Genomic DNA, 25,490 nt, shown 5'->3' with positions numbered 1-25,490 from the left:
AATGAGCAGAAATCAAAAAATAGCAGAAGTTTTTGACACGTGTGTGACTAAATCTCTTGAGAGATTTTTTTTTTAGCTTTAGACACACATCTGTACCTAATTCCCAGCTATGTCCAACTTTTATGATCCAAACACAGCTGCATGTAAGGAGTGTTTAATGAACTGCAGATTGCAATGATCAAAATACCGTTTTCTGTTTTGAATTCTGTCTTTTGGAAAACAGTGCCCAAGGACAACACTGTTAGCTAAAGCAAAAAGCAACTGAAGCTGCAGTTGCAGAGCAACATTTCGGCCCTTGTGCTGAAGTCTCCTGAGAGGTCCTTGAGCTAGAGCAGGGCTGCAGTCAGAGATGTGGTGTCACCACACAAGCTCTACCACTGGTAGCAGTGTTGTGGAGAACAGCAATCAAACCTTGTGTTTGCAAGCTAGAATAGATGTTGGAAAAGGGGAAAGACAAAGTTTACAAGAATAATTCTAGGCATTAGAAATTTCAGTATATTTATGCATTTCGGAAGAAGGTTGGGAATTTCTTTAGATGTATTCTGCGTAGGATGCTCATCTTGGCCAATTGAAATCTCGACGGTGCAATTTTCTACATCTTTTCTAAACTTCTGCAACAGTGGATAGAAAAATTTCCCCTCTGCTATACATCTCAACTTGAACTGGTCATTAAAATGTGTCATACGATGTTGCTGAAAGTGTTTTGGTTTTCTTTTCTTATTTTAATTTCCTCTAAAGCATGTCTAGACGAGTGACTCAGGTGTGAAAATTGATAATGTAGATGTACAAGACAACCAAGGTGAGATGAACTCCATTCCTTGAACATTTAGGGGAAAAAAAGCATAACAAGATGCAAAGAAGCTATTCACATTCACAGAGGTGTATGTGGAATGTAGAGTTGCTTCTGTCATGTTGGATCTAAACACCAAGATTTTTTTCTTTCTGCTTCTCTTTTCTAGAATGATTACAAGAAACTGTCTATGCAATGCAAAGATTTTGTAGTTGGACTGCTTGATTTGTGCAGAAATACAGAAGAAGTGGAAGCCATTCTGAATGGTGATGTGGAGATGAGCCATAATAATGGAGAGCATGGTCGTCCCAGCCTCAGCCGCTTAAAACTTGCAATCAAGTATGAAGTTAAAAAAGTAAGCAATTCTGTTGATCAAAGAGGCATGTCATGATGGTGGTATAAAATTATCCTTTTGTTAAATTTTATGTTTTGGTAGCCTTTGACACTGAAATGAATGTTTGGGCCCTTTGGGCACAGTGGTTTTAACAATCTAAAGAGTCCTTGCTTGCAATGTAAACAAGAAGCAGATATTTAAGGTGAATACTGCTCACAATGAGCATGAGAGCAGATTACTCTAAAACAATGTGTAGCTATATGCAAAAATTTTTGATATACATTTTAATTTTAAATCTCTTTTTTAAAGAAAAAATATGGAAAAGTTTTGCACTACTTCTGAAGCCTGGAAAAATGCAAGATCTAATAAAAGCTAAAAACAATGCATCAGACCTAGTGCACTACATGAGTAGTGACATGAGTATCGATACTGATTTTTGTCAAGCTGTTGTGCCTTGCTCAGGAATTTGAGAAAACCTGGAAAAATTACGTCTCACAGAAACTGTGTTTGTGTCTGCGCAGAGGGATCAGAGGAACAACCTAGGAATATTAGAACTGTGGTTCTGAGTTCAGGAGAAAGCAGGCTTTAGGCAATGCCAGCTACAGGAATTATTGTCCCTTCTTTGGCTTGCTTTTATTTCTACTGACAGTTTAATACTCTGTTCTCCATCTGAACAGTGCTCAGTGAAACCAGCTGAGTTTGTAACTGCATAAACATTGGAATTTCCCAGGAAACTTGTCTTGGATAATATAGGTTGTAAAATTCTAGGTGACTTGTGTCAACCAGGGAGAAATGATTTGTGCAGTGAAGTTTGTAAGACCAAAGATCAAGGAGACACAGATAAAAGGTGTACTTCAAAAGCATGTTACCCTAAATTTTTACAGAAATTGAGTTCCTGTGCCTGGGGGACACACAGAGATTTATATGTGAGCGGTGTATTTATGTGTTCACGAAGGGAAGGAAAGACAAAAACCATTTTGGCTGAACCAGTATATGAGCACAACCTGCAAAACACTTCCAAGCTACAGTCACTAAAGAGATCTGAAGCAGCTGTTGAAGAGAACAGATTACATTGAGCTTGGGTACTTTATATTGTTTGAGTCTTGGTGCTTCTGCACATGTGAACTTTCTTGCAACACTTTCTCTTATCTCAATAAAGACATTTCTTGTCCCTTCAGCCAGTCATCTTTTAAGTATAGAGAAAGGACCTAGAAAAAAATACTACATTCAAATAAATTTTTATTTATTTATAGATTTGGATTTTAAAATGTACAGTGCACAAGAATCTACAGTTTTTTAACATCTACCTCTGTAAGATGCTTCTTTTACTGTCTAGAGGACACAAAGAGCCTTATAGGACAGACTTCTCAGTTTTGCAGTTTGTCCAAATGGTTCCAAGTTATAAGTAATTCTCATCTGATTTCCTGCAAATATGATAGCCATTTTCTCATGCCAGCTGAAAAAAATGGTATTTTCTGTGTAATTATGTGAAAATGGGATGTATTATTTCTTTCCTAAGTGAAGATTACGTAGCGATTTTTGCAGAACAGAAGATTCAAGGTGTTGGAATTTCTGAAGCAGTATAATTAAAATTATAAATGTCAGAAACATATAGAGTTTGCCCAGATAAATCAGCCTTAGATGAAATTAATAGTTTGTGATGGAACATAGTGTTAATAAATAAGTTTTTTAGTTCAAGTATTTCTTGCTGATGGCAACATGCATGTTTGCTGGGAGATTTAGCTTATCAAAATAGATTTTCTTATGCCCCTGTTAATGCTCCTTTGAGTTTAAGCTGCATTTTCACAATTCCAGCATTCTTAATCTGCTACCTATAGCTGTATTTTAAGAGAAGTTATTCTGAAAGCAGTATCATTTTTGTGCTCTTTTTTATTTTTATTAGTTTGTAGCACATCCAAACTGCCAGCAGCAGCTCCTCTCTATCTGGTACGAGAATCTGTCGGGTTTGCGGCAGCAGACGATGGCAGTGAAGTTTCTGGTTGTCCTCGCCGTTGCGGTCGGACTGCCCTTCCTCTCCATGGCCTATTGGATTGCTCCTTGCAGTAAGGTCAGCCTGGGAAGCCCTGTCAGGGCCTCCTAAGAACTCCCCAGCCTGTAAATTCCTGTATGGCAAAGACACACTTACACAGCACTTCAGAAACATGTTGTTTTAAAGCCAGGTTAGAGTGGAATGGCTGCAAGGTTGCACATTCAGGCAATTGTAATTAAGGCAAGTAAATGTGTTAATTGCAGTGTGAAGGAAACTAAGTTAAAATGGTCAACCAAGTGTTACATTGAGGAAATCCTGCTTTATAAACCAGTCAAACAGTTTTTCATTTAATTCTTGCCTTAGTAGGCATTTCAGAGGATACTCATTTTCCATTGATTCAGATGTAAGCTAAGCTCAGGCTGTGGGTTGATTCCAGTTGCTTCAAAGGAAATTTTCTTTTTCATTATCAAAAATAGCTCTATAAAAGTCAAGACACTGCTAGTATTCATCATATTTTGTGAGGTCTTCAAAGCAGTTGTACAACCTGTCCTGCATTCACTTGGAATACTCTGTCTGGGATTAGGTGCTACCAATATATCTGGTTTGGTTTATATATAGTATGGAAAACCTTTCTGATAAAGATGGGTTGCAGTTTTTGACCTCACTGAGCTTTTTGTTGAATCCCTGTTTCAGTTGGCCAGTATCCCTTTTGAGTGGACACTCATGGAAAATTTCCCTTGAAAGTATGTTAGAGGGACAAATCCTATAAGGATTATTCAACATGTTGCAGTACAAGATCCACAATTCTAGCAGATTAGACTCTGTAGCCTTTTATGTTTTGCCAATTTTTTTCATCTCTTTCAATCTAGACAATAAAAATGAGTTGCATTATTTTCACTTTTTAGTATTATGCCTAGGGGGTTTATGAAGAATTTTCTCTTAAAACGCCTTGAGATACAACACATTTCAGTAATTGAATTTTTGCTGTAGCACTGACTTACCTTGCTATTTTCCTTAAATGATTTATTTGTCATATACAAATGCGGTCAGTCTAAAATTAAAAAGTACTTTTCTGGAGCTGCCAACCTAAGTGGACAAGCTAAGACTTTTAATACTAATACAGGCACTCTCAAAAATAAAGAATTGCTAAAAGTTCAACCTCATGTGAGTTTGTGTGGAGCTTTCAGGTTTTAAAGTGTTGCGCTAAGCTATTTTTTAAGTTGTTCATAGTGATTACAAAGCTGAGAACTTTTCCTTTGTACAAGTCAGGAGGAAGTTAAGACTCTACAGAACTACAAATACAACTTTTTGAGATGTCACGACTTTTTTAAAAAAAGAAAATAAGTTGGGAAAACTGCACAATAACTGTGCTAAATTGAGTATCTCATCAGTCAGGAAAGGGAATTATTTTCTTCATAATTCACTCATAATGATAATGCTTTTAGTAAGTGTGTCAAAATCTTATTTTCTGTCTTGCCTTACAATGAAGCTAGCTAATATTAAAAAATTCAACAGCTGTAATAGATTTTTCTCTTGATTATCTGTAATAGACAATAATGACAAAAATAATTACAGTATTATTTCAAGTCACCGAGTTAAAATATATATTTTTTATTTTTCATTTCAGTTTCACTTTTAATCTATTGCTGATATCCTAACAGTGAAACTGATGGATTATTCCTCTGAAAATAGCAAATCAGTAGAAACTTGTAAAGATGACTGTGAACAGGGCATCACAGTATACAAACGTTTTCAGATATTTGTTGCTTTGTATTATTGAAATATATGATTATCTGTGTTACTGCTCTTTTTATATACATTTTATTTGGAATCAATGAGTGCAATAGCCTTGTGTTTGTTGATCTCTTTTGCAGCTGGGGAGGATAATGCGTGGCCCATTCATGAAGTTTGTAGCCCATGCAGCTTCTTTCACCATTTTTCTTGGTCTGCTTGTCATGAATGCAGCTGACAGGTTTGATGGCACCAAACTCCGACCCAATGAAACAACAGACAACGTAAAACAGCTTTTTAGGATGAAAACATCATGTTTCTCATGGATGGAGATGCTTATTATTTCTTGGGTAGTAGGTAAAAATTTTTGCTTAAGTTGCTATGATTACAAGTGAAGCTGAACCCAACTGAACCCTTTCCTTTTAACGTTTTGTGTAAAAATTGCAACAAAGGGAGTTTATTCAGCTGTCTGCATTCCCATGTGGGCCTTTTGTTTTTTATTAGATGGCAGCAGGATTCAGGTGTCTAGTTGATCACAAACATACAGACTAAGTATTTAGGTGAAATCTATATTATCTGAAGATTAATTAATTCAGTTTTATGAATATCAAAGCAAAGTGTCTATCAGTTTTTGGGGTGGTTGAGTCTCGGTGTGAATTTCCAGGAGGAAAGATTTTTACGTGATGAGACAAGATTAATTTGTGTCCAATTGTCTCTTAATCTCTTATTTTGCAAGCATGCCTGCAGAACTAATAGTGTTTAGCTGAATATATTAGTGACAAAAGAGAAGAATATAGATCCCAGAAGATTCAGTGGTTTATTTTTTCCATCCCGACACAGGAATTAAATGAGTTCTATGAACAATACTCTGAGCAGACCCATTCAACTTGGTGATGTAGAACTCTTCAGCATCAGAACTTGAGCATAGACCTTCCAAAATATATTCGCTGTCAGATTCTTACTTTCAAGTCTACTACCTTTTAGTCAGTAGGGTTTAGATGTCCAAGTATTTTAAGGATCTGGTTGTTACTTATGCCTATAAAAAGGGAAAGCTAAATTCAAGCTATCCATTCAAGACCTTATGCATTTAAAGTATATTGCTTTTATGATCTCACTGTGATCAAAATTTGTATACCAACTGATTATAGCTTTAAAAGACCTTGGCAGTATTTATTTATTTATTTGTAAAGCTATTTATAAATTATTATAATTTTTTATTTTAGGAATAATATAGCACTTAGACTTTCAAAGTCTATAAACATCAATATTTTCATCTGGTAATAAAGAAATAAATCATAAATTCTCAATTTGAAGTTCTACTTTGCTAATTTAATCTATTTTTGTATCAGTGTCATGCATAAGACAGTTTATGAAAAATTGATTCATGCATACAGGATGTAACATTGACTGTAATTGACATTATTATTGTCCTTATCTCAAAAGTGCTTTCAATTTAGTAAGTGTAAAAATTAGTGACATTATTCCATTTAGTTATTAGCTCTTTAGAATTTTACTTCATAATTACATATTTTTTACCTTGAAAAGAAAAAAGGGTTTTCACAATGAAAAAAGCTGTCATAAGCTGATAATGTACTTCCACTTTATTACTAGTTAGGAATCAGACAGATACCTTTGTCCTATTGAAGAAGAATTAGGTCTGAGTCTTACTTTCATGATCATTTGTCACATATGTAAAAGAGATTGTAGCCAGGAAAATGGCAAATAAGAAATTTTGAGTTATGCTTTAGCTCTGCCACCATTGAATGTTCATGCCAGAGTATTTCTGCTCTTCTCATCTCATTCTGTGTCTGTAACAGATGGTAATACTCACATCCCATTCCTCTCTTGGAAAGCTTTTTTAGTTTTACAGGAAGAAGCAGTCTGAAAGATTGTTATTATTACTTAGATGAGAAAGAAGTCTCAGAATGTATATAAATTTGCAGGTCCAAGGATTTAATTTTGTGTTTGAACTCCCACTGATCAAAATAGTTTTGAATTTGACTGCCACCAAGAGCATGTCCTATATATAATAAAAATATTAAACAAGCATGAGGAATAAAGAACACACTGTTTTCTCTGTTCTCTCTTATACAGGCATGATATGGTCTGAATGTAAAGAAATTTGGTCCCAAGGTCCAAAGGAATACCTGTTTGAGTTATGGAATATGCTTGATTTTGGTATGTTAGCAATTTTTGCAGCATCATTTATAGCAAGGTTTATGGCGTTTTGGCATGCATCCAGAGCCCAGAACATCGTTGATGCAAATATGAAAGATCTGACAAGTCCAACACTGGAGCCCAACATAAAATACTACACCTTGGGTGAGTTGATGGCACAATTATTGGGCCAAAACAAACTGATTTTCTTTTAATTAGTCTCCAATTCCATAGTTTCACAATGTGAAGAAATTCCCACTGCTTCTCTTCTTTATCTTTATGGCAAGTTGAACGTGAGCCAGCAGTGCCCTGGCAGCCAGGAGGGCCAACCCCGTCCTGGGGGCATCAGGCACAGCACGGCCAGCTGGGCAAGGGAGGGGATTGTCCTGCTCTGCTCTGGGCTGGGGCAGCCTCACCTCCAGTGCTGGGGGCAGTTCTGGGTGCCACCACATAAAAAAACCATTAAACTATGGGAGAGTGTCCAAAGGAGGGCAATGATGATGCTGAAGGGCCTTCAGGGGAAGTCATATGAAAAGCAGCTGAGGTCACTTGGTCTGTTCAGCGTGGAGGGGAGGAAACTGAAGGGAGACCTCATTTCTGTTACAGCTTCCTTGTGAGGGGAGGAGGAGGGGCAGGCACTGATCTCTGCTCTGTGGTGACCAGCGACAGGACCCGAGGGAACGGCCTGAAGCTGTGTCAGGGGAGGTTTGGGCTGGATATCAGGAAAAGGTTCTTCATCCAGAGGGTTTTTGGGCACTGGAAGAGGCTCCCCAGTGAAGTGGTCACAGCCTGACTGGGACCAAGAAGCATTTGGACAGCACTCTCAGGCACATGGTGTGACTGCTGGGGATGGTGCTGTGCACGTCCAGGAGTTGGACTTAATGATCCTGATGGGTCCCTTCTGACTCAGCATATTCTATGTTTCTGTGATTCCACTATTGATCATAGCTCCCCTGTCTGCCTTGGTACATCTTTCTGTAGACTGTTCTAGACAGCACTGAAATGAACTAATATCAAAATAAATTCACTGTCACCCACCCCTTTTCTAGATAATTTTAATCTGTTCAGTTATACAATACTGTCCTGCCAACCAGTCTGTGGTGGTGCAGCTTTGAATGGAATGTATTGTAATGCAGGGACAGAACTGAGCAATGAGGTGCAGGAAGTTCATAAACCTATTTTGCCAGAAAAACCAATATATCTTTTATATATTATTTGCTAAGAGACTCTATTCTATTTCTTTAATATTTTTCAATCCTTGCTCTTTACCAGTAAGAGATAAAAATGTTAAGAAACTTTCTTGGGATATTTGGGAAGTCCTAGAAGGTATTTTGCCCAAATGGGCTAAAAATTAAGCACTGCTGACTTGTGTTCACTCTCAACACCACCACATCTCACTTACCATTATTAGATATTTTTCTCTAGATACTAAATTGCATCAGTTTCTGTCTTTATTCTGTGCTTCAGATACTGTTTCTGAAAAGGTTTCAGAAAGTTTCCAGACTGCAGAAAAGCAGAGCAATTAAAGTGTATATATTCTGAAACACATTAAATTGTAGTCTTATAAATTTTACTTGAAAGTTATAAATTTCACATAAGTCCTAAAAGCAATAATTGAGGCATTTTTTTCATGTATGCATGTACACTGAAGTCTGTTTGAAGACCATCTGTGTATGGATGGTATTAATAGTGAGTATTTAATGCCAGGTTTTTTCATAGGGTAGCAAAGATAACTTGATGGACACCAGGTTGAACACGAGCCTGTGCAGCAAAGAAGGCCCGTGGTACCCTGGGCTACATTAGGCAGAGCATTGGCAGCAGGTGGTCCAAAAACGCCTCCCTTAGATAAGCACATGTATTGACAGGAATTCTCATCTTTTTTACAGCCAGAATAAACTGGGATCCGTCTGATCCTCAGATCATTTCTGAAGGGCTGTATGCAATTGCAGTGGTGTTGAGTTTCTCACGGATAGCCTACATCTTACCAGCTAATGAAAGCTTTGGGCCACTGCAGATATCACTTGGCAGAACCGTGAAAGACATCTTCAAGTTTATGGTGATATTTATCATGGTGTTTGTGGCTTTCATGATAGGCATGTTTAATCTCTATTCCTACTATCTGGGGGCAAAACAAAATGAAGCGTTCACAACGTAAGTACAACTGATTAAATTGCAACCTTTATTTTCTTACCAATAACTCAGTAAAATACTAAATGTTCTTTGCAATGCTACTGTATTTTTGGATGTGGGGAAATGAGATCTCTTTATCAAAGCAAGAGAAAATAAGTCTTCAAAGAGATGGAGATAAATAGGAAAAAGTACCTCAGAGGTTTGGACTTACGTTTATTTATAAATTATCAGGACGAGATACATGCATTTAAATTAACTAACCTGAAAAAAAAAATCACTATTTCCACACCATGACTTTACCCTGGAATTGTGGAATAGTAAAATCTCAGCTGGAAGATTATGGTCCATAAGACTAATTTTTTTGAAAATTGCTGATTTGCCATCAGATATCCTGTCTTCTTCATAGTTTATATACTTTAGTTTCATGTTAATATTTATCATATTAGCAGTGAAATTATTCTCAGTAAGTGAACTAATGATGCAATTTAAATAAAGTATTTACAGGTTAATTATTTTTAATTTTTTTTCATGCTAACAGCAAGCTTGTAGTATATAAATTAAAGTAGTTAACAAGTGAATCATTGTAATATTCTTTTGAGGATGGATATATGATTCGTAAAACCATCTGATCTGAATCAGATGGTTTTATTGTTAGTTCTATTAGGAATTTTGTGTTATGAAACAGCCATGAAATTAGACAGTCTACTTTTATGTACAGAGATGTAGTTAAACATTATGATAATGGAAAAATTTGTACACTGTATAAAATTGATAACTGGCAATTTCTACAATAAGAATATACAGCTTTTCTTCAATAACGTATGCATGTGTCCAATTTCTCCTTTTAGTGTTGAAGAAAGCTTCAAAACATTGTTCTGGGCTATATTTGGACTCTCAGAAGTTAAATCAGTTGTTATCAATTATAAACACAAATTTATTGAAAATATTGGCTATGTTCTCTATGGAGTCTATAATGTTACCATGGTCATCGTCTTACTGAACATGCTTATCGCTATGATCAACAGTTCATTCCAGGAAATTGAGGTAAAAAAGTCCGTTTATGATGAAATATCACCCTATTTACTGTTGCAACTGATTGTCTCTGGCTCTTGGAAAATTTTCATGTTGACATCAAGACAAGTACCACATAAGCTTTTGGAAAATTTCAGAAGAAAATATTAATGCCACTGTTCATTTTTATTATAAAATACCTGTCAATTACTTGGCTGCATGTGCTTGCAATAGTAAGAACCAGACTGGAATAAGAAACTACTGGTGAATTGTGTTATGTTCCTGAAGAGTATGGGCTACATGATGTGACTTTGTGAATCTTTCATTTGCCTCATTTGTAATTACTTGCCGAAATCCAGCATTACCTTTTGCATTCCATGGAAAGCAGAGGGCTAAATCATTATCACTGTTTAGGAAAAAAGTAAGCAGATCTCCAGGAGCTGGGCCATCCCAGACTTTCCTAGGGGTTGCTCTTGCCAAAGCATCAAACTCGGTTGGGTTTGACTCCACTTTGGTCTCACATTCTGGGCTCTGACTGGGGCCTGTAGCATTGTCAAGCTAGAGCAAGAGCAAGACATTTTCTAGGGATGTTCACATTCTTCTGAATCAGGAGGCCACAGGGCAAATCTATCAGCTTTGGAGCATTAAAAATACAGTGACTGGACAAAACAGCCTCTAAGGTACAGCAATATTGAGTCATGACCTTGAACTGATGTCAGTCCTTTCTGTAGAAAACCCTCCTAAACTTTACAGGGGGAAATAAGGTGAGTGTTTTGGTGATCATAAATGATAAACATAAACCATGGTGATGATACTATATCTAGATTAATCATATACTTCAGAAAATTGAAGGAATTAGGTAAGAATCACCTCATCTTTTTAAAGTTCATGTTTAAAGTAATAGAGTCTACAGGCTAGTAATAGAGTCTGTCATTGTGGTCCTGTACCACAGACTATTAGCACTTATTGTGGAATAAACAACATTTAAATTAAATCCATTCTGTTCTTCTGCAATTGCATAAGCTCATTAAATGGATTAAGAACAGTTCCATTCACTGAAATTTTGGTTTTCATAGATCTTGATCTGTTTGAGATTTACTTCAGCCAATTACACTTAAAACACACATGAAGTTTAGCTAAAGCATCTTCAATACTCAGAGTGGTATTAACCATGTCTTAACTGCTGTGTTTCTGTTTTACAGGATGATGCTGATGTAGAATGGAAATTTGCAAGGGCTAAACTTTGGTTTTCTTACTTTGAAGAAGGGAGAACTCTTCCAGTACCCTTCAACTTAGTGCCAAGCCCAAAATCTTTGCTGTATCTCCTAATCAGAATCAAAAAATGTATTTCTAAACCATTTTTGTGCCAAAAGAAAAGCTTTCAGGAAGATGCAGAGATGAATAAGGTAATTTTTTTCTTGTATATACTGACTGCTATTTTTAGAAGATAAAGCCAGTTTTAACTTTATTTTTATTATTGCCCTGCTTTATTCATGAATTTCCCAACCTACTTAATTCATACTGAATCAGTCACTAATATGGGAGATCAGAATAGAATAGAGTAGAATAGAATAGAATAGAATAGAATAGAATAGAATAGAATAGAATAGAATAGAATAGAATAGAATAGAATAATTACAATCCCTGCTGAAGTTCAGGTCCAATGACATCTCCTGCTTTCCCCTTATCTGCGAGTCACTTTATCTCAGAATACCATCTAGATGGTCAGACAGATTTTACTTTTCATAAATACATACCTGGTTTTTCCAGTCACCATCTGTTCTTGAATGTGCTCCAGTAAGTTTCATTTTTCATTGCTTTTTTTTGCCAGTTACTGAAGGGAGGCTGAGTGGCCCAGGGTTGCTCGAATCATAATTTTGACCTTTTTTGAAGATGGATCTGACATTTGCTGTTCTCCAGCCTTTGGGGACCTCTCCCAATACCCTTGGTCTTTCAGAGATGATAGCGTATTTACAAGGGGTGCATCTGCTCTCTCAGATACACCTGTGGATGTAGCGCTCTGGATTTGCCTGGTTCAAGTTCTTCCTGTCTCCTCAAATTCCTTCACTGGGCACAGAGGTCTGAGAAACTGTTGATGAAACCTGAGGCAAAAAAGGCATCAAGTCCCTCATTCTTACCTTAATCCAGCTGTCACTTAAATCCCTTTCCCCACTGCCAACAGGTCTGCATTTTCCTTGTGCTGCCTTACGTTGCTGTTGTAGCAATATTTCTTACTGCTCTTGCAAATGTCAGCTTAAGGCAATCTTTGTCTTTCCTAATGCCACCCTCACATGCCTGGGCAGTCTCCAAAGTCCCCCCTTGGCACCCTGTCTCTGCTTCCACTGAAAATGCCCTTTGCTTTTATTGTAAAATATTTTGTTTCCTGTTTTACTTACACAGCTTCAGTAAAAAGCACTTGAGTTGATGCGTTGGACTTGCTTAGTTTGTAGCAGGTGTATTTTTCCTACACTATCTTGGTATAGGTTATTTCAATTGCTTGAGAAAAACATGGAATGTTAGGTGGCATTGGAAATGTAAAGCCTGGCACTATTCTAGCACTATTTTAACATTTTAGGGAAAAAGAGTTATCCAAGGCAGCTGATCAGATGTAGTGAGTAGAAAGGTGAGCATATGCTAACATACAGGAAAAAACAAAAAAAGGAAAGAATTTTTCATGTTGGAAAAGCAAAATTTTCTTCAAAGGAAATTTAAGTATGGAAGAATCTTTGTTAAAATGGGCCGTGGTCTGAGCAGAGGCCTGTTCAAGGTTAAAAGTTCTTGAATTTGTTGTCAAGAGCCATTAGTCCTTAGTCTGGGGACCAGTAAAGAATTTACATGCATCTGTCAGTTCTCTGTCACCAATGTGACCAGAACATTTTTCACACTTATTAGTTGAAGAGTAAAAGAGGAAAAAGTGCTCACAGTCCTAGAAAGAAAAAATGGACTTTTAGGGAAAAATCCTGTGCCTCTGGGTAAGTTTATACCGTTTATGAAAACAAATGTAGGTATTGTATTACAAACACTGTTACCTAAGTCAAAATTGCTATTAAGTTCAAGTGTCTCATCTCTATTACCAGTAATTTTTCTAGTGTTTCACAGATCTCACTTCATTTTGTTGGGAAAATCTAATCCTAATGTATTTAGGACCTAATAGAAATGACACATGTATTTGCTCAGGTTTTTAATGAATCTGACATTTGCAAAACTCTTCTTCAAGCTGCGTGATGCAACCCGATTTTAAAACCTCTGTGAGTGATAAAGTCATCACTAAAATATTGTGCATTTGAGGAGATGCATATAAACTTAAAAATGAGTGGTGGTGGAAAAAAACAAATGTTTTTTTTTCTAATTCACTTAGTCTGTGAATTTTAAAAGCACTTAAGTAGGTTGTAAGCTTGTGTAAATGACTTTTTAGCATGAAATTTATGTTCCCATAAAACAGGTATTCTTATAAGTCCCATTTATACAGACTAAGGAAAGAAGATGTATTTTTATCACTCCATTCAAACCTAGCAATTCATGTTTTCTAGCATGTTTCTAGAAAGGTGCATAGTGTAATCCTAACCAGTTCTACATAAAACAGTAGCAGATTTGTCAGCTTTTACAGCAGTCGCTCTGAAAGAGAGCTGTAGGGATGCAAACATTGTTTATCAGATTTTTTCCTAGCCCTGAATTAATTTTGTCTTCAAATATTAATGCTTTTACACTCAGATTTTAGTATAACTAATCCTAAATGAAATGTGCATACTCTGCTGCCAAAGCAGCTATAAAAATGCAAATCAAATTTTAAAAAATTGAAATTTTACATTGAAAAACATAAAGTGTCTGAGTTGTATTTATTAATTTCTCAGGTTTTGCAGCAGACAGTGGCAGATGATTGCATTTTCACTTACCTTTTGGGGTTCTACATGCTGAATTTATCTGAATCTGTTGCCATCCTGTGCACTTCCAAGAAGTAGCTAAAGTGGTTTTGTGTAACCTTTTTATCCACTGTTGGCGATTCATTATTGTTTAGGCTGTCATGGCATCTTCTCAAGGGCACTCTCAGGCTTTTGGGATTTTGACTTTTGGTTCCCTTAGTGCTGAGTGGGTTGATGCTGCTATGACTGCTGAGCAAGGAGCTACCTGTGCAGGTATATTTATAGTATAAATAAAATGAGCTGTGGAAAGATAAGGAAAGATTTGGCAAGACCAGACCCAAGACTTGAGGGCTGTGTTTGTGCTAGTATAACTTGGGTAGCTTATCTGGGCATGGAGGCCAATTCAGGAATGGCTTGCCCCTATTCAGGTAGTGTTCCTCACAAAGTAGGAAACCTCTTGTCCCCAAGCCATTCCAGTTGCCAGACTGTGCCTAGGAAGACAGAAGGTTGCTCTGGTGTGAGTCCTACCCGGGAGGACAGTGAAAGTTTACTGGTGGGAGACATTGCACTGCAGTGCCCAGGAATGTTAACACACACTGGGGTTCACTGATCCAGAGCCAGCCTGTGGGTTGTTCTGCTGCAGAGCCTGCATCTTCTCTCTGCAAAAGCTGCTGCAGCTTCAGAGTGAGTGGGAAGACAAGAATTAGGGTGGGAAGGAAGGAAATTCTACTCCTAGCTCCAGCTCTGCCCTGATCATTGCTAGCAGAAAACAAAGCCAGATGCTGTCAGTGCTAAACAGCAAGTAATTTACATAGCTGTGTTCAAAGTATAGTACACCAGAAATTAATTTCCTGAGACATATCTAAATGCAATACTAAAGACTGTGAAGATGTTTTCTTTCAGGCTGCTGATTAAAATCCACATTCCTTTTTCAGGCTAGAATAGACTTTTTAAATATCGAGTGAGAAACTCAAACCAATAAAAAAGAAAAAAGAAATTAAGGAAAAGGAGATTTTTTTTTTAAAAAAACCTACTTTGACTACTGTTCTAAATTTAAAATTGCCTTGGGATTGAGAAAATTTATTGTTCAAGTGTCACAGAACTTGTTCATCTTCCTGAGCTAAAAATCAGCAGTGAGAGATAATATATTTAAATTTTGTTCATTAAACATGGCCCTTCAGAAAAGTAGTAAGGGACAGCTATTTATTGAAGTAGCTTTAAGCCCTCACTCAAACAAGAAAAATATGTTAACTTTAACTTTCCTAGTGTAAAACAGTATCTCTGAAATTTTCATGAGTGATGTCTGCTTACAGGAGCACAAACTGAGTCACTTTCTGGTAACCCTCCTTTTTGATCCAAGAAAGTACAATTTTTTGGAATTGCAAGTTGACAGCAGTTTCTGATTTAAGACATTAATGAGGTGCTGAAGAAACCAGCTATAACAATTTCATTACTATTCTGATTGAATTTTACGTAATACAAGAGAATAATGAAATGAGAGGCAAGTGTAAAGATGAAGATGTTTTCAAAGAACAATGATCCATATATCCTGCATTTCATATTTCACCCCCCACTCTAGAAGAAGAGTTATTTTGGTTGGGATTTATATCATTGTTCTATTTAATTTACATCATTTCCTCTCTGGTTACTCATATTCAATAAATGATAACTTAAAAATACGGATTCTAGGTCAGTCACCCATGTGGCAGGTTGAGTGCACTCTAGTACTAATTTTGGAGAAAGAAAAAACCTTAAGCAGGAAGCTTAAACAGAGCTTAAAGAGAGTTAACAAATGTTAAATGTGATAATGAAATCTTGGCAGTCTCTGCCACCAAGTGGTCATTCAGCAATTTACAGTGGATCTTGTGTCCTGTTACTGCTACACATAAGATCTAAAGTTTCACACTTCTGATTTACCTGCCAACTTTCAAGGTGGCTAATTAAAAGTAAATTATTATCCTAAAGACTGTGCTGGAGGGTGAAGTTTAACATAAAGGCATTACAGTGTGCCTGGTTTTACAAGTTTGCAGTGTCATAACTCATGTCATCACATATTTCCAATTTTGCTATTTCAAGTGAAAATCAAATTGTAATTGAGCAGTAGATTAACTTTTGAGGTGAATCAGTGTAACATAAGTTTGAAACTGGTAACCAGCATGACACTTTGCTTTTAAAATATGTAATAAAATACATAGTAAATACCCAAGGCAACTTCCCTCTACTGCTGCAGAGGAAGCGTGATCTTACACTTTTTCAAAAAGTGCTGCATGAGAAATCCAGGAGCTGGAATAGCAGGAAGATTGTTTTTCTCTTTTAACCCAGTAGATGAGGCCCAAGAAAGTATAATTAGTTCTAAAATCCTGAAAAACATAGTGATTTTGTAGTGATTGTGTAAACTCACTAGTCATTATTTGTTATTATAAATCAGATACCTAGTTTAAGGTAGGTTTAAAACATTTTGATAAGATTATACTTTTTAAGATATATTCAAAATATCTGAAGTAGCTTTATTCAAGCATGAAAAAATAGTAACTTGCCCTTTCTATACATGCCTGTCCATATGTAGATTAATATATAAGAGAAATATTAATTGTTTTATATGTTTTACATTATTTATCTTTTATAATTACTTTTTCTTAGTCAAGTAAACATAGACTAAATAGATAAATAATTTTTTTTTTAAAGTATGGGCAAACAGATTTGTGAATCTTTCTGAAGAACCAAAAATTCCCAAATTCAGTGTGCACTTTATATTGCTTGCTAATGAATGTATTTTACCAATAGATTTAATGAATTTTTGTATCAAAATACAAGCCTGATCTAGTAGAAGGTGTCCCTGCCAACTGCAGGGGCATTGCACTACCTGTTTTTAGATGTCCCTTCCAACACAAACAATTCTGTGATTCTATGGAATGCTGAGCAAAATCTAATAGTATTTAAATTATTCCCGGTGTACAGCTGTGTAAGCAGCAAATCCTGCCCCATTTTTGTCAACAAATTGTTTCCCAGCATATCCCACAGATCTTTAACAGGCTTCAAAGTCTGCTTATCAGTAGATACTTGATATATTAGGGCACAACATAGAGAGGTTCAATGGCAGTACAAAACATCTAATGGGATTTGAGACACTGCTCTGATGGTCCCATCCTTTGAAAGAGTAAAAATTTGGTTGGACCGTGTATAATTTCAGGGAACTGAATTTTTAGTGGTAGTCCCACTTATTCCTCATCCAGATCCACCATGACTTATATTTCTTGCACTGCTATTTGTTGAACCCGCCCCACTCTTTATCTAAAGCAATACCATTTGGTTTTGCAGTTTCTGTTCACTGTTACTGCAGCCCAGTCGTTCAGCTTGAGTTCCAGTTCACCATTTTGTGATGCCTTAGGTTTTCTGTCATAGGATATATACATGAGATATACATATTGATCTTCTATTTATTTTGTACTATAAATAATGATTCTGTTTCAGCTTGATCAAAGGAAGCAATCAAGTATAAGAAGCTCAGATGAATTTCACTTGAACAGTTTAAACAATCCTCCAAGACAATACCAGGTAAAAAACAGTTTATTTTTAAATAAAATCAAGAAATAGTAGAACTGGCAGACTGATGGCATGAGGACAGTTTTGAATTTATGCTAAGTAACATGAGTCAAGGATAAATCCACAGACCTTGTATATTTCAGAAATAAATGAAATGGTTTAGGTATTTGCAGTACAATTTGAGGGTGTTTTTCGCTACTCTTTTTTTCTTAAATGGCACCCTTACAGTGCAATTTATTTATGTGTTCTAGAAAAATGTTCTTAATTTTAGAGTTGAGTTCTCAACTGCACAATGTGAACTGAGAAATCCAAAAAGAACCCCAAATCTTTCCATTCCATTTGCTGAAGCAGATGAGCTTATTGTGGCACATCTCTACATACAAATGCCTCAAGCACTGCGAGTATCTGTCAGCCTTTATCCTATCAATGCAGTCTGGTTTTCCTTTGCCTCCTAAACAACTGCAGTGAGCCTTTGTGCAGTTAAGTATAAAGAGACCCAGCACAGTCCTCATAAATCTCAGCTATTCTGGTCCAGAGACTGCTTCTTTCCTTCTTGTAATACTGCAAAGTGGGTGGAAAGGAGGAAGCAAGAGCTGCCTGGGTAATATAAAAATACAATCTGAATGAAAAAAGGTACAGAAAATGAGTATAGTTTATTGATCACAAGAGAGATTTTCCCTTGGGCAGGCTAGCTCCGCTCCACTTTTATGTTATGCAGTGTCTACAGGAGTCTGTTCCAAAACTCCCTCACTTTTTCACAGCCAATTTCATTATGATGCAGGGGTAGATACTAAGATTAAAAATCTATGCCATAAACATGTAGTGTGGCTTTGTATTTGAAAGATTCTTGGATCATTGTAATAAACAGTACAGCTGCTGACCTTGCAGGCGTGACTACGGTGATGGCCTGGGACCACTAATCTGGCATGACTCACCTCAAAACCAGCTCTATTATTGTGGAGACAAAAGTAGAAATATAAATCTATGAATGTTTTCTATCTTAAGCTGGAAAAGAAAAAGTATTACGATGTCATGGATTACACCCTATGAAAATATTAAACCCAAAGGCAGAAATACATATCCTAAAACGTACTTGGATACCTTGTTCTTTTTTAAGTAATTTGAACTGTTGGGAGAATCAGGGTCAGAATTAATTTTTTTTCCTGGAAAGGTAAAATTTACAATAAATTTGCTGGCCTAGATTCCCCTTATTAAGCAGAGAGGTTGGTCATTCTCATGATATAAGCTATTTGATCAGTTTTAGTTGTCTCAGATGAGCTGTGATCTCAGGTTTGCTCCTTTTATCCATAGAAGGAAATAATACATATATTTACCTTAGAAAGTATCTGTCTTTGGTTATATGAGTCCCAGCTGAGACACTTAAATGACTTAGAATTTTGGATCCCATTTTCTCTAAGCAAGCCCTACACTGGGAAAACATGACTTAGCAAATATATCAAAATAGGTTCAAATAAACTTAACAAACTAAAGGAATTACAACTAGCAATGCTAAGCAGGGTCATTATCATCTTTGGGTGGCAATAAAGGCCAGATGGCTTCATCTACTTGGAGATCAAAGATGCAACTCTATTAATAGCTCTTACAGCCTCCAGTAGTAGGTTAAAGCTTATGAATTATAGCATTCATAAGATTATGTGTAGTTCTCTAACTTTCAAATATATATATATATATATATATATATATATATATATATATGCAGAATCATGAAGTTTTTTACATTAAGTTTCTTTAACTTGTCAAGTTCTACACTGAAGTATCAGAATGCAATAGAAGGTAACAGAGGTGTCATAATTTAACCTGTGTGTCAACTAAGTACCACACAGTTGCTTACTCACTGCCCCCACACTGCGCCTTCCAAGTTCATGCGATGAGGAGGAGAATCATAAAAGGTAAAACCTGTGAGTTCAGATAATGATACTTCACTAATTTAAATAAAGAAAAAAAAAAGTAGTAGTAGTGGTAGTAATGAGAAGGAGACATAAAGGAGCAGTGATCACCCCTCAAGGCCAAGCCTCCCCAGTGTCTATATTGAGCATGATACTCTGTGGTATGAAATATTCCTCTGGCCAGCTTGGTTCAGCTGTCCCAACCATTCTCCCTCCCAGCTTCCTGTGCCCCTGCTCAGCAACAGAGCATGAGGCATTGAAGAGTCCTTGCCTTTGGGTAATCACTGCTCAGCAACAACTAAAACACCAGTGTGTTATCAACACTATTCTCATACTAGCCCAAACTCACACTGTACAAGCTACTAAAAGGAAAATTAACTCTGTCCCAGCTGAAATCAGGACGAGAGCTCTTACTTTGAAAAGTCATAACAATACTAGTCCAACTAAGAAAACTCCCCTTTCCTTTCTTTGTTTCTTCTCTGCAGAAAATAATGAAGCGTCTTATTAAAAGATACGTGTTGAAAGCTCAGATCGATAAGGAAAGTGATGAAGTCAATGAAGGTGAGTATGTTGATGAATTGTATGTTTCATCAGAGAATCAAACTAAAGTGATTATATATTTCCAAAATACTTAATCCACTTCACATCTTTACAAGTGCAAGAGGTAAAATTAACATGCTGTTGAAGAGATGGGATTTATGTCTCTTCTCCCCCATCAGAAACTGTCACTGATCTGACAAGTGTTAAAATGTGTTGCTACATTTAGAAATAATAGAATCATAGAATAGTTTGGTTTAGAAGAGCCCTTCAAGATCATATGGTTCTTTAAAGATCTGGTGGTCTGGGCGGTGATGGGTTAATGATTGGATTCAGTGATTTTAGAGGTCTTTTCCAACCTAAATGATTCTGTGACTGTGATTCTGTGATCTCTCTTGCAGCAGAACAGCATCCTCCATCAAATAGATCATGTGAGTTTTGTGAACTCATGGTCTCTCACACTTTTGCCTTCAGATTTGTTTGATTCCTGAACTGCATCTTCATATTCCTATCTCCAAGGCACCATTCCACTGAGGTTAGCTCAGCTGGTCAGAGCATGGTGCTAATAACAACAAGATTTTGGGTTTAATCCCCACTTGGACCATTCACTTAAAGCTGGACTCAATGGTCATTGTGGGTCCCCTCCAACTCAGAATATCCTATGATTCACCAATGGGCAGCAGAATATCTACTTCTTCTGTTGCAACAAAGAAATACAGGAAAAAAACCATAATTTTGAGATATTTGGGTATGCTGTTTTTTTCTTTTGTTAATATTGTGATCCTTTAAAATCTGTTACAGGTGAATTGAAGGAAATTAAACAGGACATCTCAAGTCTCCGGTATGAACTCCTTGAGGAAAAATCTCAGAATTCTGAAGATCTGGCAGAACTTATAAGGAAACTTGGGGAAAAACTGTCACTTGACTCTAAGGAAGAAGAAAGCAAGAGATAACCAAAATAAGATATGCAACAGAATGTTAACAATTCACTTAAAGCCATATTTCTGTTTTCCTCGAGTCTAGCTCACATTTCTAAAAAGGATTCAGAAATTAAATCATTCCAATTCCGTTGAAAGAACACAGTTGCAAATCCTCTAGGTCTACAGTAGGGAGACCATACCACTTCAGTAAAGATATTTATTCTTTACCTGCTAAAGAGTAGTTGATCTGAGATAATTTAAGTACTCAATTTACTGTCTAGAATTCCAGTGGAATGTCAATGAGCTCAGTCACGAAAGATTAAAAGCATAGATCAAAACTTTTCCTATGTTAACTGTTTGTTTTTTGCAAATTTCCCTTTGTAACCATTCTTACATGTATTTTAGTGAAGCAAAAGAGAAAAATCCAGGCTTTTATATATATATACATATATCAAAAGCTATTTAATTTTTCCAGCATTCCAAACTTGCAAAAAAAGGAAAAAAAGCTAACTCTCTTTCTTAAGAATATGTAGGATATGAAAATAAACCTATGAATGTTTCCATGTAGAAGTAAATACCAGGACACTCAGAGCACTGTGTTGTATTTTCCCCTACTGATCCCTGTCAGCACTGGGCTCTCCTTTGAGATACCTAGGTTCCAGTGGGATTTAGTGCATTAAGAAAGAAATATTTTTCACCAAGTTTATTGAAAAGCTATTTCTGAGCCTGGGAGGCTAGAAGAAAACCTTCTTTAACCCAAAATAATTAACCCTTGATGTTCCAATCTGTTTCAGAATTCCCAAGTTCTCTGGCTTTTATGTCTTGAACTGAACATCCCAAACCGCAGGTTAGGGGTTTGAATGCAACATTTTTATTTGAGGTGGAATGAATTCTGGGAATGTCATGCATGGGGGACCATCTTTCTCTATGTTAAACCTGTTTAAATGATTAAATTTTCTGCAGACACAGATAGCAAACAAAACAATCTTGTTGCAAAACACAGTGAAATCTTTTCTTCTCTGGATTTGCATCCCTCGTCCTTTTTTCCACTGGTGACAGCTCAGCTCTTGTGCTGTATTCTTTAGGACTCTTTTAATGAAGAATCTTCACTCCACATGGTAAAGAAAGCTCCAACATTTTCACCCTGCCCATTGCAATAGTTAAAATCTCTTTCTGTTAAACTGCAGATGAGCTATCCCATGCTCTGTCTGGCTGTTTGTTGTGTAACAATGTCCATGCAGGACAGTCAGATGGTTTCTGTCTTTTCAGATAGAAACAGCATAAATTCCATTCCATAATTTTTCCCTTGGTTAATATAATAATTTGTGTTTCTCTCTTTGGACAGCCACTAATTCTGGAGGTGTTATAAACATATATTACATTGGGCATCTCTGCTTCTCTTTAAGCTTTTTTTTTTTTTTTTGAGATTAGTGAAAGGGCTGTGAAAAATTATAACATGGCATCCAGGTGTATAACACACCTGTAAAAGACTTGTATGAAACAAGACTAAAAAAGGCTTGTCAGTATTTGCTTTAAAATTAGCTTTGTGAAATTTATTTACTGTGGAATGTATTAGAATGTTTCTGCCTTTCCCTTTCAGGCTGGAGATTATTTTTATGGGGTCTAGATTAGTTTCCAGCTGGATTTTTATTGATAGTTCTTTTTAAAAAAATATTGATGGAATCACTGTGTATTTTCAGGGAAAAAAGACATATTAGAATGGTTTTTGAAATCACTTGGAGACAGGTGGAGGTAGGGGACTGAGGTCAGCTTGCCCTGAGACTGTGTTTCGTGCTTTGGAGGAAGAGCTTGGCACGAAAGTTTAGCCACAAATGGTGTATGGGGAGCAATGTGTGTCCTGTGGGCTTCAGGTGCAATGAACTCAGGGTTTAGAAACTTCTAAGGCTTCTTCATCTGAGGGAGAAGGAGGAAAGTGAGGATTCAAAGGTAGTGGCAGGATTCAACAGGCAGCTGGTGTGACCTTAGGCTGGAAAGCAGTGTGATGGTAACTTCACTGTGTTCTGGCTCCTGGATGGTTCCTGGCCATCTCTCTTGGCCAGGACTGGCCTCTGAGTTGAAGTTCCACCTGAGTATTTTGGACCTGGTTTTCTGAAACAGTGGGCAGCTCATTCAGCCCCACCGAAGGGCTGTGTTAGAGGCCATGCTGCTCAAAGCACATCTTCCATCTGAGGGAAGCTCTTCAGAAAATCTGTTGGTCAGGATCAGAGGTAAGAGGGACAGCCAGCGTTCACTTTCAGTAATCAGAAGTCTTAATTTTTGGTCATTGTAATACACAATTTGGATCTGCTGTAGTGCTCATTGATGGTAAACCCTCACTCTCCATAAACCCTGAGAGAGGAAATACATATACACAAGTTGAGATCCAGGCACTTTTAAAGTGAAGATTTTTATTACAGAGGTAAAATGTACACTGTGAATTTGTTTAAACCCAAAATTTGATGTACCTTAAAACTATAAGATCATAATGTATATATTGTATTTCATGAAGAAAATACATATGGATTTTTTTAATCATTGAAGATATTTTATATGTAGTTATTACTCATGGAACAATTTGTTAAATATATTTGAAGAGGTCTATTGCCAAATGTAGTGTGACAAGCAATGTAGTATTTTAAATGAGCACAATACCAAATATATTATGCTGATTAAAAAAAATTAAATGTACCAAACTAAAAATGCCTTTGTGATCCATTGAATGAACATTTTGGTATTTCACTTTGGAAATTCGGCTGCTCCTGCTTGGAAGACTGATACGGTAAAAAACTTGGATTTCCGAACAACACTAATATTAAAAAAAAACATTTCAAAGAAGTATTTTCATACTTAATTAGACTCAAGGCCAAGTATTTTGTCTCCTTTGACTGTGCCTGGTGCTAGATGTTTCAGAACATCTGCAGTAACATAATTTTCACCTTACATAGTTCTCCTTTTGGTTTCTAATAAAACAATAATTTGATCAGAAAGTATTTCCATATTTGTTTGTGAATTATTAGGATAACAAGATAGTCTTGCTGCCTACTTAATTGTATCTTTAAATCTTGTTAATTACTTGAGTTCAGTAATTCTGTTTTTGTAGCAGCAGCTTCCACATCTAAACCAGACCTGCTAAAACCAGACCTGCTATGAAGTATTGTCTTTATATACATTTTTCCCCCTGAGTATTTCTTAAACTTCAATTATGAAATATGGTGAGTAGATTTCATCATCCCTTAGAGAATCTCCTTTCTGTTTCACCCAAATTTCACTAAAAGGTATGGAAGGATTTGGGAACTTCTGAAGAGAAGGCAATGGAGTAAGAAAATCCCCAAATCAATGTCTGTGCAAGGTTTTCTCACACTATTCTAGATGAAACAGAATCACATCTAAATACTGAGAGAAAGCTTTATACGTCATAGAGGAATGGAAATTTTATTAGAGACCAATTGTGCAACACAAGCCTAAGGTACCCAAGATTTACAGTGATAGATGCTGAGAAAAAGCAATGGGATTTCAAATTAAAGTTCTGACATTCCAGGTGAAAATCTGCTGCATTACACCATATTTAGAGCACTGACAGGACAAGCCTGTCAGACAATGAATGCTGCTGGTTTTAGAAGAGGCATCTACAGATTTCATCGTCTGATTTTAGATGAAAGCCATGAAGACAAGCAACTGAGCTTGTCTAGTCTTTCTTTGTGTTCAGTGGATAGAAATGGTTAAAGTTATGATTTTGTGTCATCTTAAGGTAGACAAGTATTCCAGGTAAGTCATATAGTAGAAGTGACCATTCATCTCCTGTTAACTCTGAAGAAGCCTCTCTGGCTGTTGGCAACATTTCTGTTAAAGTGTGAGAAGTCCCAGCTTGTCAGAAATCAGCACTCGGCTCATGAACGCTGCAAGGCCAACAAGCCATCACAAATGATCGTCTCATTGGAAGGGCTTGAACTGATGGGGGCAGTCACTGAGAGGGGCAGGATCTAACTTGCCATCCCAAGAACCCATCCCATTCCCCAGGGATGATGGGTGAGTTGGGTTCTTCTTTGCACCAATATTTTCATTTTTCCTCCTTCATTAGTGTTGCTGTGGGTCAGCATAAACAAAACCACCCATTAACCAAATCTATCACAAATGTGAGAAAAACTCTGTTACAGAGCACAAGGCAACTAAGTTCTTGCTGCCAAACCAGGACCTTTATGACAAAGAGAAGTTTATGTCTCATGTTCTAGTACATTAGGGTGAGCATATATTTTCAATAATATATTTTCAAAGCTTAAAATACCATAGCTTGATCTTGGCAGTACTTCAGCTATAGCAGCTGTATCCTGTAATTTACTAAGAACATGTTCTCATGACTTCTGTGTCCCAAAATGCAGTTTAGTACAACAAAATCTTGCATTTGCTTCTTAGAGATTTCCCTCAGGCTTGAAATTTCTATCTGAACACTGTAATTAATACATTACAAACCACATAATCTGAAACTGTTCTCATTTGCAGAACAGAAGAAATTGTTCTTACAGTGTGAATTGCTAGTTTTTCATGTAAATATTTAACGCTTTTTAAAATTTGTTGGAAGCTGC

At 36.6% G+C, this 25,490-nt stretch overlaps 1 protein-coding gene across 1 annotated transcript in view; it reads left to right on the top strand.

The window, feature by feature from the left end:
• The window catches only part of TRPC6 (transient receptor potential cation channel subfamily C member 6), a 78,639-nt gene extending 55,029 nt beyond the window's left edge, over positions 1 to 23,610 (top strand). The window contains exons 3-12 of the mRNA XM_059493766.1: positions 960 to 1,145; positions 3,028 to 3,192; positions 4,989 to 5,202; positions 6,940 to 7,167; positions 8,889 to 9,153; positions 9,981 to 10,176; positions 11,346 to 11,549; positions 17,475 to 17,558; positions 19,939 to 20,014; positions 20,792 to 23,610. Coding sequence (XP_059349749.1) covers positions 960 to 1,145; positions 3,028 to 3,192; positions 4,989 to 5,202; positions 6,940 to 7,167; positions 8,889 to 9,153; positions 9,981 to 10,176; positions 11,346 to 11,549; positions 17,475 to 17,558; positions 19,939 to 20,014; positions 20,792 to 20,943 — 1,770 coding nt within the window. The 3' untranslated portion in view covers positions 20,944 to 23,610. The remainder of the gene's footprint in view (positions 1 to 959; positions 1,146 to 3,027; positions 3,193 to 4,988; positions 5,203 to 6,939; positions 7,168 to 8,888; positions 9,154 to 9,980; positions 10,177 to 11,345; positions 11,550 to 17,474; positions 17,559 to 19,938; positions 20,015 to 20,791) is intronic.
• Positions 23,611 to 25,490: the final 1,880 nt, after the last annotated feature.

The sequence above is a fragment of the Ammospiza nelsoni genome, chromosome 2, assembly GCF_027579445.1.
Source record: "Ammospiza nelsoni isolate bAmmNel1 chromosome 2, bAmmNel1.pri, whole genome shotgun sequence".
NCBI lineage: Eukaryota > Metazoa > Chordata > Aves > Passeriformes > Passerellidae > Ammospiza > Ammospiza nelsoni.
This window is presented reverse-complemented; position numbering and strand designations above follow the sequence as displayed.